The 12,622-nt window shown below is 32.6% G+C and overlaps 1 protein-coding gene across 1 annotated transcript; it reads right to left on the bottom strand.

The window, feature by feature from the left end:
- Nucleotides 1-9,632: 9,632 nt before the first annotated feature.
- On the bottom strand, nt 9,633-10,475 carry LOC100248602 (glycine-rich protein 5). Its single transcript, XM_010646173.3, has one exon. It carries the CDS (start codon nt 10,452-10,454, stop codon nt 9,798-9,800), a length of 657 nt encoding a protein of 218 aa, XP_010644475.2. The 5' UTR covers nt 10,455-10,475; the 3' UTR covers nt 9,633-9,797.
- Between the last annotated feature and the right edge of the window lie 2,147 nt (nt 10,476-12,622).

Here is a 12,622-nt window from a genome sequence, read left to right as displayed (position 1 = left end):
TTGAGACTAATGTTGTTGATGTTCATGTCAATTTTTGGTGGTTAGATACTGGTGCCACTATTCATGTTACTAATTCTTTGCAGAAAATGACAAACAAAATGAGGTCGTCAAAGCATGAAGAATATGTGTATATGGGTGATGGAAGCAAAGTGAAAGTAGATTTTTTTGGCATGATAAAGTTAAGATTGACCACAGAAAGTTTTTTATTGTTACACAATGTTGCTTACATACCCTCACTTAGAAGGAATTTGATTTCTGTATCTATTTTGGATAGACAAGGTTACTCTTTCCACTTTGAAGAAGGAAAAGTAGATATTTTAAGCAACTCAATTCTAATTGGCAATGTTGTTTTGTTTGGCAATATTTATAGTCTCAGTTTGCATCATGGTCATTTATGTGATTCATCTTCTGTTAATTCTGTTGTTGGTTGCAAGTGTGCTATAATGAATTTGAGTTCTTCCATGTTGTGGCACAAACGCCTAGGTCATATTTATAGGCAAAGATTAGAGAGATTGGTTAGAGATGGTGTATTTTCTAATCTTAATTTCTCAAACTTTGAGACTTGTGTTGTTTGCTTAAAGGTGAAGATGACAGCTAAGACTAGAAATGAGAAGATTGATAGGTGTGGAAGCACTTTAGACTTGATCTACATAGATATATGTGGTCCTTTGACACCAACTACTTTAGGGGGTTATAAATATTTCATCACTTTTATTGATGATTTCTATATATATGGTTATGTTGAGCTAATCCATGAGAAATCTGACTCCCTAAATGTGTTTAAGGCCTTTAAGGCTAAGGTGGAGTTGCAGTTGGGAAAACCCATTAAAGTTGTGAAGTCTAATACAGGTGGTGAGTATTATGGGAGATATGATGAGACTAGACGAAATCCTGGACCATTTGTTAAGTTTCTATTGGAATGCAGCATTGATGCTAGATATACAATTCCAAACACTCCTCAACAGAATGGGGTTGTAGAAAGGAGGAATCGCACATTGTTGGATATGGTAAGGTGCATGTTGTCTAATTCCTCCTTACCAAAATTTCTGTGGGGTGAAGCCTTAAAGACTACAACATATATTTTAAATCAAGTGCCCAGTAAGTCTGTGCCTAAGACACCTTATGAGCTATGGTCAGGGAAAAAATCAAGTTTTCACAATTTCCATGTTTGGGGATGTAAGGCTGAGGTTAGACCATATAACCCACAGTCAAAGAAACTTCATCCTAAAACCATTAGTGTTGATTATTGCATTGGATCAAAGGGTTCCAGATTTTATTGTCCATCTCATCCCACTAGGATCATTGAGTCAGATAGGGTTGTATACTATGAAGATGAAGTTAATGTTGATCCCAATTTTGTGCCTCGTGAGATACCTTTTGGAGATGAGCATGTTATAATTCATTTTCTTACATCTCATGTTCCAAATGTGGATGTTCCTATTGTCCCACAACCGTCCACTAATCAAGGAAAGCATGGTGATCAAGTGGAACCTGACATTCCTATTGATGATACCATTGTTGATGGGATTCCTTTGAGAAAATCATAAAGGGTTCGTAAGCCGGCTATTTCAGATGACTACATGATTTATTTGTATGAGCATGAGTATGATGGTTATGATGCTTCTGATCCAGTCACTTATCAAGAAGCAATTCACTGTCCTCAATTCACTTCTTAGAAAGAAACCATGAATGATGAAATGAACTTTACGTATATGAATGGTGTTTAGGATTTGGTCGAATTGCCACATGGTTATAAACTAGTTGGGTGAAATTGGGTTTTTAAGACTAAACGTGTTTCTGGCGGGCAAATAGAGAGATATAAATCTAGACTTGTGGTTAAAGGTTATAGTCAAAGAAAAGGAATTGATTTTAAAGAAACCTTCTCACCTGTATCGACCAAGGACTCTTTTAGAGTGATTATGACCATAGTAGCTCATTTTGATTTGGAGCTACATCAGATGGATGTCAAGACAGCTTTCTTGAATGGTGATCTGGATGAGGACGTGTATATGGAGCAGCCTACTAGTTTTGCAGAAGTTGGAAAGGAAGATTTAGTTTGCAAGCTCAATAAGTCAATTTATGGTTGTAAACCCTCCATTTTGTCTTTTAATACATGTCTTTAAGTTCACTTCCAATATTCCACAGTGATTCTTTGATGGCCCATTACTACTCATGTAGCTTACCTTCTCTAAGCTACTTTGGAGACTTTGGTTGAGGGGTTTACCCAGCTCCACATTATGACCTTGGCTGCCCTTTAAGTTTAGATTAGGCTTCACTTAAGTGCACTTCAGGCTAGACTTAGTTAGGCCCACCTAGTCTCACCCTAGGCCCACTTAGGTATACCTAGCCCACTTAGGTCTACCTTGACCCACTTAGGTACACCTAGCCCATTTAGATTCACCTAAGCTCACTTAGGTCCACTTTAACCCACTTAGACTCACCTAAGCTCATTTAGGCACATCTAGGCCCACTTTGGTTTGTTAGGTCCACTTAGGCATCCTGACCCACTTATGTTACCTTTTAGATAATTTCTGTATGACTTGCATAGTTCGTATGATTTGTATTTCTTAACACTTGTATAAGCTTGATTTCTTATTCATTTACCTATTTATTTATTTAGTTATTTATTTATTATATTTGTTTAGCTATTTGTTTACTTTTATCTATTTATTTGTTTTTACAAAATTGCATGTGATCAATTATCTTATCTCTTTTTATGATTACTATTATTATTACTATTAAATGTTTTTTACTAATATGTACGTTACTATTAAAAAAATGTATTTTTTGGTCAGTTAAGTTTTTTAATATATATATATATATATATATATATATATACCAATTTGATAAGTTATTATTATTATTATTACCTTTAAAAAGGTTTGTTAATATTTTTTTATTTTTTATTTTTTTTTTTGGAATTATGATGTATATAAAATAGAAAAGCACTTTCCATAAAAGTTAGAATACCACTTTCCAATTAAAACATCACTTTCCGTTACAAAAGAAAAGAATTTTCTATATAAAAATCAAAATACAAGCCTCCAAAAGGGAAAAAGATAAGAATAACACAGCATATTTTTTTAATCAAAGAAACACCCCAATTTTTTTATCTCTTTAAGGAGTAGCAGTCCACACTTTTTTTAATCAAGAAAACAGCCTAGATTTTTATCTCTTTGGAGAGTAGCAGTCCACATTTTTTTTAATCAAGAAAACAGCCCAGATTTTGATCTCTTTGGGGAGTAACAGTCCACTTTTTTTAATCAAGGAAAAGCAGCATGCACTACTAAGGATCATTAGCACGCAAGCTGCCATCAACTCCATTGAAGAATCAATACATTCCATTGAAGAAATACATGCGGTCATGTTGGAAAAATGCCCAAACATCCGCAAGGACACACCAAACACTTTCCAAACACTGGACACACCAAAAAAGGAATGGAGAATCACACGATACTAATGGGGGACTTTTCCACATTTTTAAAAAAGGAAAGGCACAGTCCACTTTCCCTAATCCGAGACGCGAGCTGCATCTTTGAGAGAGTCTCCAATGTGAGCCACATGTATGCACTTTCCATATATCCACGTACATATCCCAAAAGGAAATAAAATATTCCATAAAGGTGGGTTGTCATATATAGAGAGAATAGCAGAGAGATCGAGACGTGGGAGACTTTTCTTTTGGGAGGGCAGAGAGGACACGAGAGCAATTCTTTTTAGAGGATGCTCAAAGAACTTTGAGGAACCGACATATGACCATAAAAAAGAGAGAGCAGCCCATAAAATCTCCACAAATAACGTTTAATTTTAATTTAGTTCGATTTTAATCTATCCCATATGTTTGTGATTTTAATTCGTTAGTTTAATTGTTCCTATTAGAAAAGTTTTTATTTTTAATTTCAATTTAGTTCAATTTTAATATATCTCATATGTCTGTGATATTAATTCATTAGTTTAATTATTTCTATTAGAAAAGTTTTTTGTTTTTAATTTTGATTTAGTTCACTGTTAATCTACCTTTTATGTTTAGTGTTTGTTGTTTTAATTCGTTAGTTTAATTGTTTCTATTAGAAAAGTTCTTATTTTTAATTTCAATTTAGTTCAATTTTAATCTATCTCATATATTTGTGATATTAATTCGTTAGTTTAATTATTCCTATTAGAAAAGTTCTCATTTTTAATTTCAATTTAGTTCGATTTTAATCTATCTTATATGTTTTTGTGATTTTAATTCGTTAGTTTAATTGTTCCTATTAGAAAAGTTCTTATTTTTAATTTCAATTTTAATCTATCCCATATAGTTGTGATATTAATTCGTTAGTTTAATTATTTCTACTAGAAAAATTTTTGTTTTTAATTTTGATTTAGTTCACTGTTAATCTACCTTTTATGTTCAATGTTTGTTGTTTTAATTTATTAGTTTAATTGTTCCTATTAGAAAAGTTCTTATTTTTAATTTCAATTTAGTTCAATTTTAATCTATCCCATATGTTTGTGATTTTAATTTGTTGTTTAATTGTTCCTATTAGAAAAGTTCTTATTTTTAATTTCAATTTGGTTCAATTTTAATTTATCTCATATGTTTGTGATTTTAATTCGTTAGTTTAATTATTCCTATTAGAAAAGTTCTTATTTTTAATTTCAATTTGGTTCGAATATAATATATCCTATATGTTTTTGTGATTTTAATTCGTTAGTTTAATTATTCATATTAGAAAAGTTCTTATTTTTAATTTCAATTTAGTTCAATTTTAATATATCCTATATGTTTAGATGTGTATGAGATGTTAATTCATTAGTTTAAGTATTCCTGATAGACAAAGTTCATATTTTTAAAATCCCAAATTAGTTTAATTTTAATTTAGCTATTACTTTAAATATGTTTGTGATTTTAATTCCTTAGTTTAAATAATTTGTGAGATAAAGTTTACTTTTTTAATTTCGGATTAACTTACATTTAATTTATGATTTAATTTGAATGTGTTAGTGATCCTAATTAGTTTGATTTTAATTCGTTTCTAGTTTAAATAATCACGCTAAATAAAGTTTGTATTTTTAATTCCAATTACTTTAATTTTAATTCGTTTTTAACTTAAAGGCATTCGTGGATCTTAATTCTTTAGTTTAAATTATTGTATCAAATAAAGTTTGAGTTTTTAATATTCCAATAATTTTATTAAGTAGAATTTAATTTCAATTTAATTTAATTTTAATTTATTTTATAATCTGAATACATTCATGATTTTAATTCAATTGTTTGATTAACCCTCTTAGACGAATTCCATTTTTTTAATTTCGATCTTAGTGTAATTTTATTTTGTTAATTTATTTATTTGCTTTAGTTTAAATATATTTGTGATTTCAATTTGATAGTTTAGCCAATCTTATTAGATGATGATGATGTCCTTAATTTAATCTAGTATTAATTATTTTTAGTATTGAATGTGTTTGTGTGTTTTTTATTTCATTAACTTTGAATTTAATCCGTTTATATCCAATTTTTCAATTGATTATAATTTTGTTTAATTAATTTAGTCAATCACATGTAATTATTTTCATGTTTTAAGTATGGTAATTTTGGCTTTGATCTATTGACATTTAGTATGAGCTTTAGGAATTTTAAATAATTAATCCAATTAATTGCATGTCATTAGTTTCATACCTTCAAGCTTGTTGAACTTTGGTCTTTGATTTATCATATTTTGTTAAAATGTTAATTTACCTTAATTGATTCCATATTATTATCTCCATATGCTAAGTTTGTTGGCTTTAATCTTTGATTGGTTATTTTTATTTTAATTCATGTGTTTCTTGAAATCTAAATGTTAGTCATGGGTAATATTTTGTTAGTTTGTTTGATTAGGAAGTCATAAATTTGATGCCTTAGTGATTGTTAGTTAAATTCTTATTTTTTGAAGGCTACTGGAAACTCATAAAGGTTGGTCTTACCCTCACCACTTTAATTGACATGATTTTCTAAATCTTTATTTTGTGATTTTCGCTTTCTTTTGTTTTGATTGGTATTTTGTTTTCTATGTTTTATTATTTTAAAAATTAATTCCTTTTATTTTAAAATCAAAACCTTTTTCTCTGAAGACCCCTTTAAGAAATTCTTTTTTAAAAAAAAAATCATTTAGAGTCCTTAGAATCAAAAAACCCCATTTTCTTAAAATAATATGAAACCATTTTTTGATCGATTTGCATTTTTCTCGGTTTTTTTTTTTTAATGAAAATTTTGGTTTAAAATCAGACACGAATCCAAGCTTATGGTTCCACATAAATGGAATAATTCCAAGTTAGATTTGTGTATATCAATTGGGGAATTGGTGAAACCCCTACATAAAAAAAAAATATTTTCAAAACTTATTTTTGCTACCGCCTTTGTTGGTTGTTACAATCATATCTATTTTTTTTTTAATTGTACAAAAGATGTGTGTAATAATTGATGATTTCATATTCTTTGATCATTTTTGCTATGCCAATTAATTAAGCATGTTAGGGTTTCTTATTTTACTATTTATTATCTAACCCTCCTGTCCTGCGGAAGCACGCTATGAGTTATATATGCTATCCAGGTACGTTCCCTAATACCCATTTTCTAAACCCCATGAACATGATTGTCATTGCGTACTATGCCCATGCTTGCTATCCTATTTGATTGTCTTGATATATATTTGATGTTTGTTTGATTATCTTTGACAAAAACACATGTTGTGATATATTTTTATACTAACTTTTATGTTTCATGATAGCGCTTGAGAAGCTGTTCAGGTACGCACTTTGATTCTCTCTTATGATTAGACTTTCTTATTTGGCATGCTATGTTTTGAAATCACCTAGCCTACCTAGGTATCCATGATCAACCATTTAATTGTCACCTTTCTCTCAACTTAGTCAGTAGAGACCTCTTTATGGTTTAGAGGGGTGCTACCTCCTAAAAGTACCTTCCCAGTAAGTAACCTGATCCCCGAACGTAGACTTGGGTTTTTCAAAGACATGCTTTTTCCAAAAAATTATGGAGTCACATTTTAAGGTTTTTATTTCTTGTTTTATTTTCCCTTTAAAATAAAAATAAAATAAGTGGCGACTCCGACTTTTTCCAAAATTAATTTTTCACAAATAGAAAAACGAGTCTCGTCGATCGAGTGGGGGCGCACGTGAAAAATGTGGGTCCACAATGGTCTTAAACAGGCTTTGAGGCAGTGGTATCTGAAGTTTGATAGAATTATCACCCAAAATGGTTTTAAAGATAATACAGTTGACAGATGCATATATTTGAGGGTTAGTGGGAGTAGTTACATATTTCTTGTTTTATATGTTGATGATATACTTCTCGCATCAAATGATTCTGACTTGTTGATTAAGACAAAACACATGTTGTCAACCCATTTTGACATGAAGGATCTTGGTGAGACTTCTTATGTTTTAGGCATAAAGATTCTTCGTGATAGAGCTAATGGGGTGCTTAAATTGTCTCAAAGAACCTATATTGAGAAGATATTAAAGAGGTTCAATATGCACAATTGTAGTTCTACTATAGCGCCAATTGTGAAGGGTGATAAGTTTTCAAAGGCTTGGTGTCCTCAAAATGATTATGAGGGAGAGGAAATGAGAACCATTCCTTATTCATCTTTGGTTGGTAGCTTTATGTATGCTCAAGTATGTACACGCCCTGATATTAAGTTTGTTGTGGGCATGTTGGGAAGGTACTTGAGCAATCTTGGGAGTTAACGTTGAAAAGCTGCTAAGAAGGTCCTTAGGTATTTGTAAGGAACTAAGGACTTAATGTTGACATATCGACGCACCAACATACTTGATGTAGTTAGGTTTTGTGATGCTGATTTTGCTGGTTGTATAGATGATAAGAAATCCACTACGAGCTATATTTATATGATGGCAGGAGGAGCTGTATCTTGGAAAAGTGTCAAGCAAACACTTACAACATCCTCAACTATGAAGGCAAAGTATGTGGCATGTTATGAGGCTTATTGTCATGCTATATGGATGCGGAATTTTATTTCAACTTTGGGAGTTGTTGACTCCATTTCTAGACCGTTGAAATTATTTTGTGATAATTCTGCAGCTATTGCTTTCTCTAAGAATACTAGGAGTATTTTTCGCTCCAAATATATTGATGTAAAGTTCTATTTTGTTAAGGAGAAAGTGGCAGAGTCTCTTATTGATATTGAGCACATGTCCACAAAAGGTATTTGGCAGATCCACTAACAGAAGGCTTACCCATAGTTGTGTTTTAGGAACATGTATCTCAAATGAGGTTGTTGGGAGCCTAGGTTGCATTAAGTTAGTGGGAGTCATTTTTGGTATTGTAATATTATGCTATTGTTGGAAGGATTGCTATTATTGTATATTTCCCTATGAATCAAGCAATGAAGCATGTATGATTGTTTTTGATTATTTGTTTTGATGAGATTCTATGGGACATTGATTTATGATTATGTATATGTTGTGATGTTTGATTATGTAGTCCAAGTGGGAGAATTGTTGGAATTTTTATGTGTGGACTTACATAATCAATATGATAATGTCATAAATCAATGTTATTTTATTTTTTTGCATTGTGGTCCATAATGGGGCTGGACACATTATTGCTTGATACTTATGGGTCCACCCTAATTCACTTGACTAGCTCATTAAGTCAAGTGGTCCAAATTGTGTGTGTATAATATGTGGTATATATGAATTATTTATTTATATATTTATATACACATGAAGGAAAATGGCAGGGCTTTTGCTTTGTTCTGTTCTATTTTCTCTTGAGGGCTAAAAAGAACACGTATTGCACGAACTCTTCAGAGCACACACAAGGACTGAATTTGGGTGTAGAAAGGGAAGAGCTCATTGAACCCGGATTTTCACACCATCATGCACTGAGCGTATCTTTAAACACCAGTGGAGCATAAGAATCGCTTTCCATGGGATTAATCAAGGTAAGCATTTCATAATTCCCAATTTTTACTGCATGCTTTAATGTCTACATGAGATCCTATGTGGTTTAAGATTTTTCATCAGAAAGCTCTCATTGGTTGGTGGCCTAGAGTCTAGTTTGTAGGAAAAATATATAGGAAATTTTGGAATTTGCCACGTGATTCTATTTTGTTGTCTTCTAAAGGGAAGAAATGGAACGATCATTAATGAATCAAGTTTTCATCTGTTAGACTCAGAAACCTTTGGCTGACATTTAGTTTCCATTGGGCTACTACAAAGGAAGTTTCATATGTGGTTGGTCTTGTAGATCATTCATTTAGAGATAGCATAATTTGCTGTCCTCCGATCATCAAGCATTCTTCTTAATTTATAGGTGTTTTTCCTTGTGACCTCTTCACGCACTAGGGCTTTCCCTCCTATATCTTTGATGATTTTACTATTAGCATCATTTTTCCTGTTAAAGAAAAGGTCTAGGCATGTATGTGAATATTAGTTGAATTGACATATAAGAATGTTGGGCTAGGTTAACTTATGCAAGATGAATCTTATGAACAAAATGAGTTTGATCAAGCTATGGCTAGCTTGAATCCGACAAGTTTTGGTGAAAGGAAGCTTTATACGGATCCCAAAGAGACAGGGTAATAGCATCCATTTCTAGGAGGAATTAGGCATGATCACTTAAAATGTAAATAATAGCTTATGAGAAGTCATTCTTTCATTAATATTTGAAATAGAGGATTGAAACAAAATAAAGACAATGAAAACATCTCACAACCAAGAAACATATCCCAAACACATCTCGAAAAAGAGCCATGGAATATGGAAATACACACATAGATATCTTCTATTCTTTAAGGCAATCCACCGCCAACACCACCACCAACACCACCACCTGCTCCTCCACCGAAACCTGCACCAGCTCCACCACCAACACCTCCACCACCACCGAAGCCTCCACCGCCCCCTCCTCCAGCTCCCCCACCTAGGCCACCTCCAGCTCCAGCTCCACCTCCAAACCCACCACCGGCTCCACCACCAGCTCCACCACCTAGTCCTCCTCCACCACCTCCACCAAACCCTCCACCACCACCTCCCCCAAGCCCGCCACCTCCTCCAACTCCAGCACCCCCACCAAAGCCAGCTCCACCCCCAGCGCCAGCACCTCCACCCAAGCCACCACCGCCACCACCTCCAAAACCACCACCACCCCCACCACCTAGTCCTCCTCCATATCCAGGATGATGATGATGAAAGAAGTTTTTCTCATCCTCAAAAGAACCCTTTTGGCTCAGAAGCTTCCTGGCAGCACTCGTGGTACAAACAAGAGCACCAAAAAGCACAAGAAGAAGAAACTTAGAAGCCATCTTTGCAAGTAGAGTAGTAACAGCTGCGATGACTTCTGATGAGAAAAGAGGGCTCCAAGGAGAGAATATATAGAGGTGGTTAAAAGCATACAACTGGGATGGAGACGAGTAGATGACAGCTGAGAAGGCTTTAAATGCGATCATCTTCCCATCTGCAAACCGTGTTGAGACAGTTAATGACCCCAACTATCACTTTTGAAAAACAAGTCCAACCTTGCCCCACATCTGACCTCTCCATGTGAGTGATAAATCTTTTCATTGTATGGGATCTTGGCTTCAGAATTACAAGGGTTTTTTTCCTGCAACTTTAGGGGCTTGATTATCTTTAATATCTTCAATCCTGCGATCCTTCTCAAACTCTCTCGGATATGTGGCTCGTATAAGCTATGAGAAATAATTAATGGCACAACACAATCCTTTTCTTCTATTGAGGACAGTATTAGCTGCATGGACGTACAATCCCAAAGAATATACAAAGGAGATTGAAGAAGTTAGCTCTTTTTACATTTTAAAACCCTAGTTTTTTGCCCCTCTCAAGGAGACTCCTATGTTAATGCAATGTCAGGTCGGCCAACAACTTAACAGCAATGCTTTCTCAAGATGTTGGACCTTCACTGTTTTCTTTTATATTGCCAGTTATACTTCTGCCAATCAGATAATAGTCGTCTATGTCCTGATTCCTTCATTTTATTGACCCAGATCAATGTGAAATTTTATTTTTTCTCAGATCTCCTATCAACAGTACTTAGAGATGAGTGCATATTGCAGATGCATGTGTAACTGCATTGTCAAGCAGATAGGTACCGTATTTGGTCCACTAACTTAGCAGGAATGAGCTTACAGTCATGATTTGGGTTACTATCCATTGTTAAGTCTCTCAAATTCTTGATCCCTATAAGATATTCCGATATTGATGTGACATAATGATATAAAATTTCCTTTATATAGGATAAGGAAAGTTATTAGAAATAACTCTAGATATTTAATTCATAAAATCGATAATATTATAAGATGGAAATGAAATTACAAAGAGTATAAGTTGTAGATAAAGATGTGATAGAGAGACTTAGGCCATAAAAGTTAATTGTATTTGTTTTTATCCTTTATGAAAAAATTTATAACATAACGAATGATCTCTCATTTATGAATGTAAGAATGGTCCACGTTATATGAGTTGTATCATTTGTGTTCTTACACTTATACAATAACATTAAAGATTTCATATCTATATCTACATAATTATCAATTTACTACCTGATTGTAAAATCCACAATGTTATGTTTAATACTCAGAGGATTCTTTAAAAATTACATCCATCTTAATTATAGTGAGCAATTGTGTTAAAAAGGTGGTGATGTACACTTTAAGACATGTAAAGGAAGACTTGCTGGCTTAGGGCTTGGGCTTGGGCTTGGGCTTGACTTGTTTGGAAGTTTATCGACTGATTGGCCCAATGATTAAAAACAATTTTCTATTTTTAAAAATAGAAAATTGTTTTTAAAAATTTATTATCCTATTTAACTGTTGTTTTTTGTTTCAGTTTTTAAAAACAAATTGAAATTGAAATCATTTGATGGAAACAATTATTCATATTAGGAAATTTTTTCAAAAAAATGCAAGGAAAATGAGTTCAGAATATAGTTGAATTTGGATGGAAACATACGTTAAAGTTGGATGGAACTAGAAGATCCACAAGATAATTAAAACTCAAACATAAATGGGAGAAACTTGATAATGAAAATAGTGAGGTATATCTCATGCCCTTCTATAGCATATTTAATAGTGTAAATCATGATAAGTTTTGCACGTAAACGTGCTAAAAAAGCTTATAATATTTTTTTTTTCGATTACTCATGAGGGCACTTCTACTATAAAGTTATTTTTAAAAAATGATAATTACAAAGTATAACCATGCAAGAAGATGAAACATTTTCTTATCTATATGTTGAGTTGAGTGATATAGACAATTCCAGTTTTAATTGAGGGTAGAATATTATCGAATGTAAGGTAGCTAAAAGTATCCTTAGATCTCACATACTCATCAACTTTCTAGATATTTGACAATTGGAAAGAGACATCTGATAGGTTTAAAGGCTCAACGACTTTCATGGAGTCAATAACCTTGCCGTTATTAACCCATAAATTAATAAATATATATTTATTCTTATCATTCATTTTGGTAATATAATAAAATATTATTATTTTTTAATCTTATTTTTATAAATAATTTTAATTTATATTAAATGTAAAATAAATGTTTGTCATGTTGTGGTCCACCACGGTTCCGGTTCAATTAGTTCCGAACCAATAAC

Source organism: Vitis vinifera, chromosome 19 (assembly GCF_030704535.1).
Source record: "Vitis vinifera cultivar Pinot Noir 40024 chromosome 19, ASM3070453v1".
Lineage (NCBI taxonomy): Eukaryota > Viridiplantae > Streptophyta > Magnoliopsida > Vitales > Vitaceae > Vitis > Vitis vinifera.
Note: the sequence above shows the minus strand (reverse complement) of the source record. Positions and strands in the feature narration are given on the sequence as shown.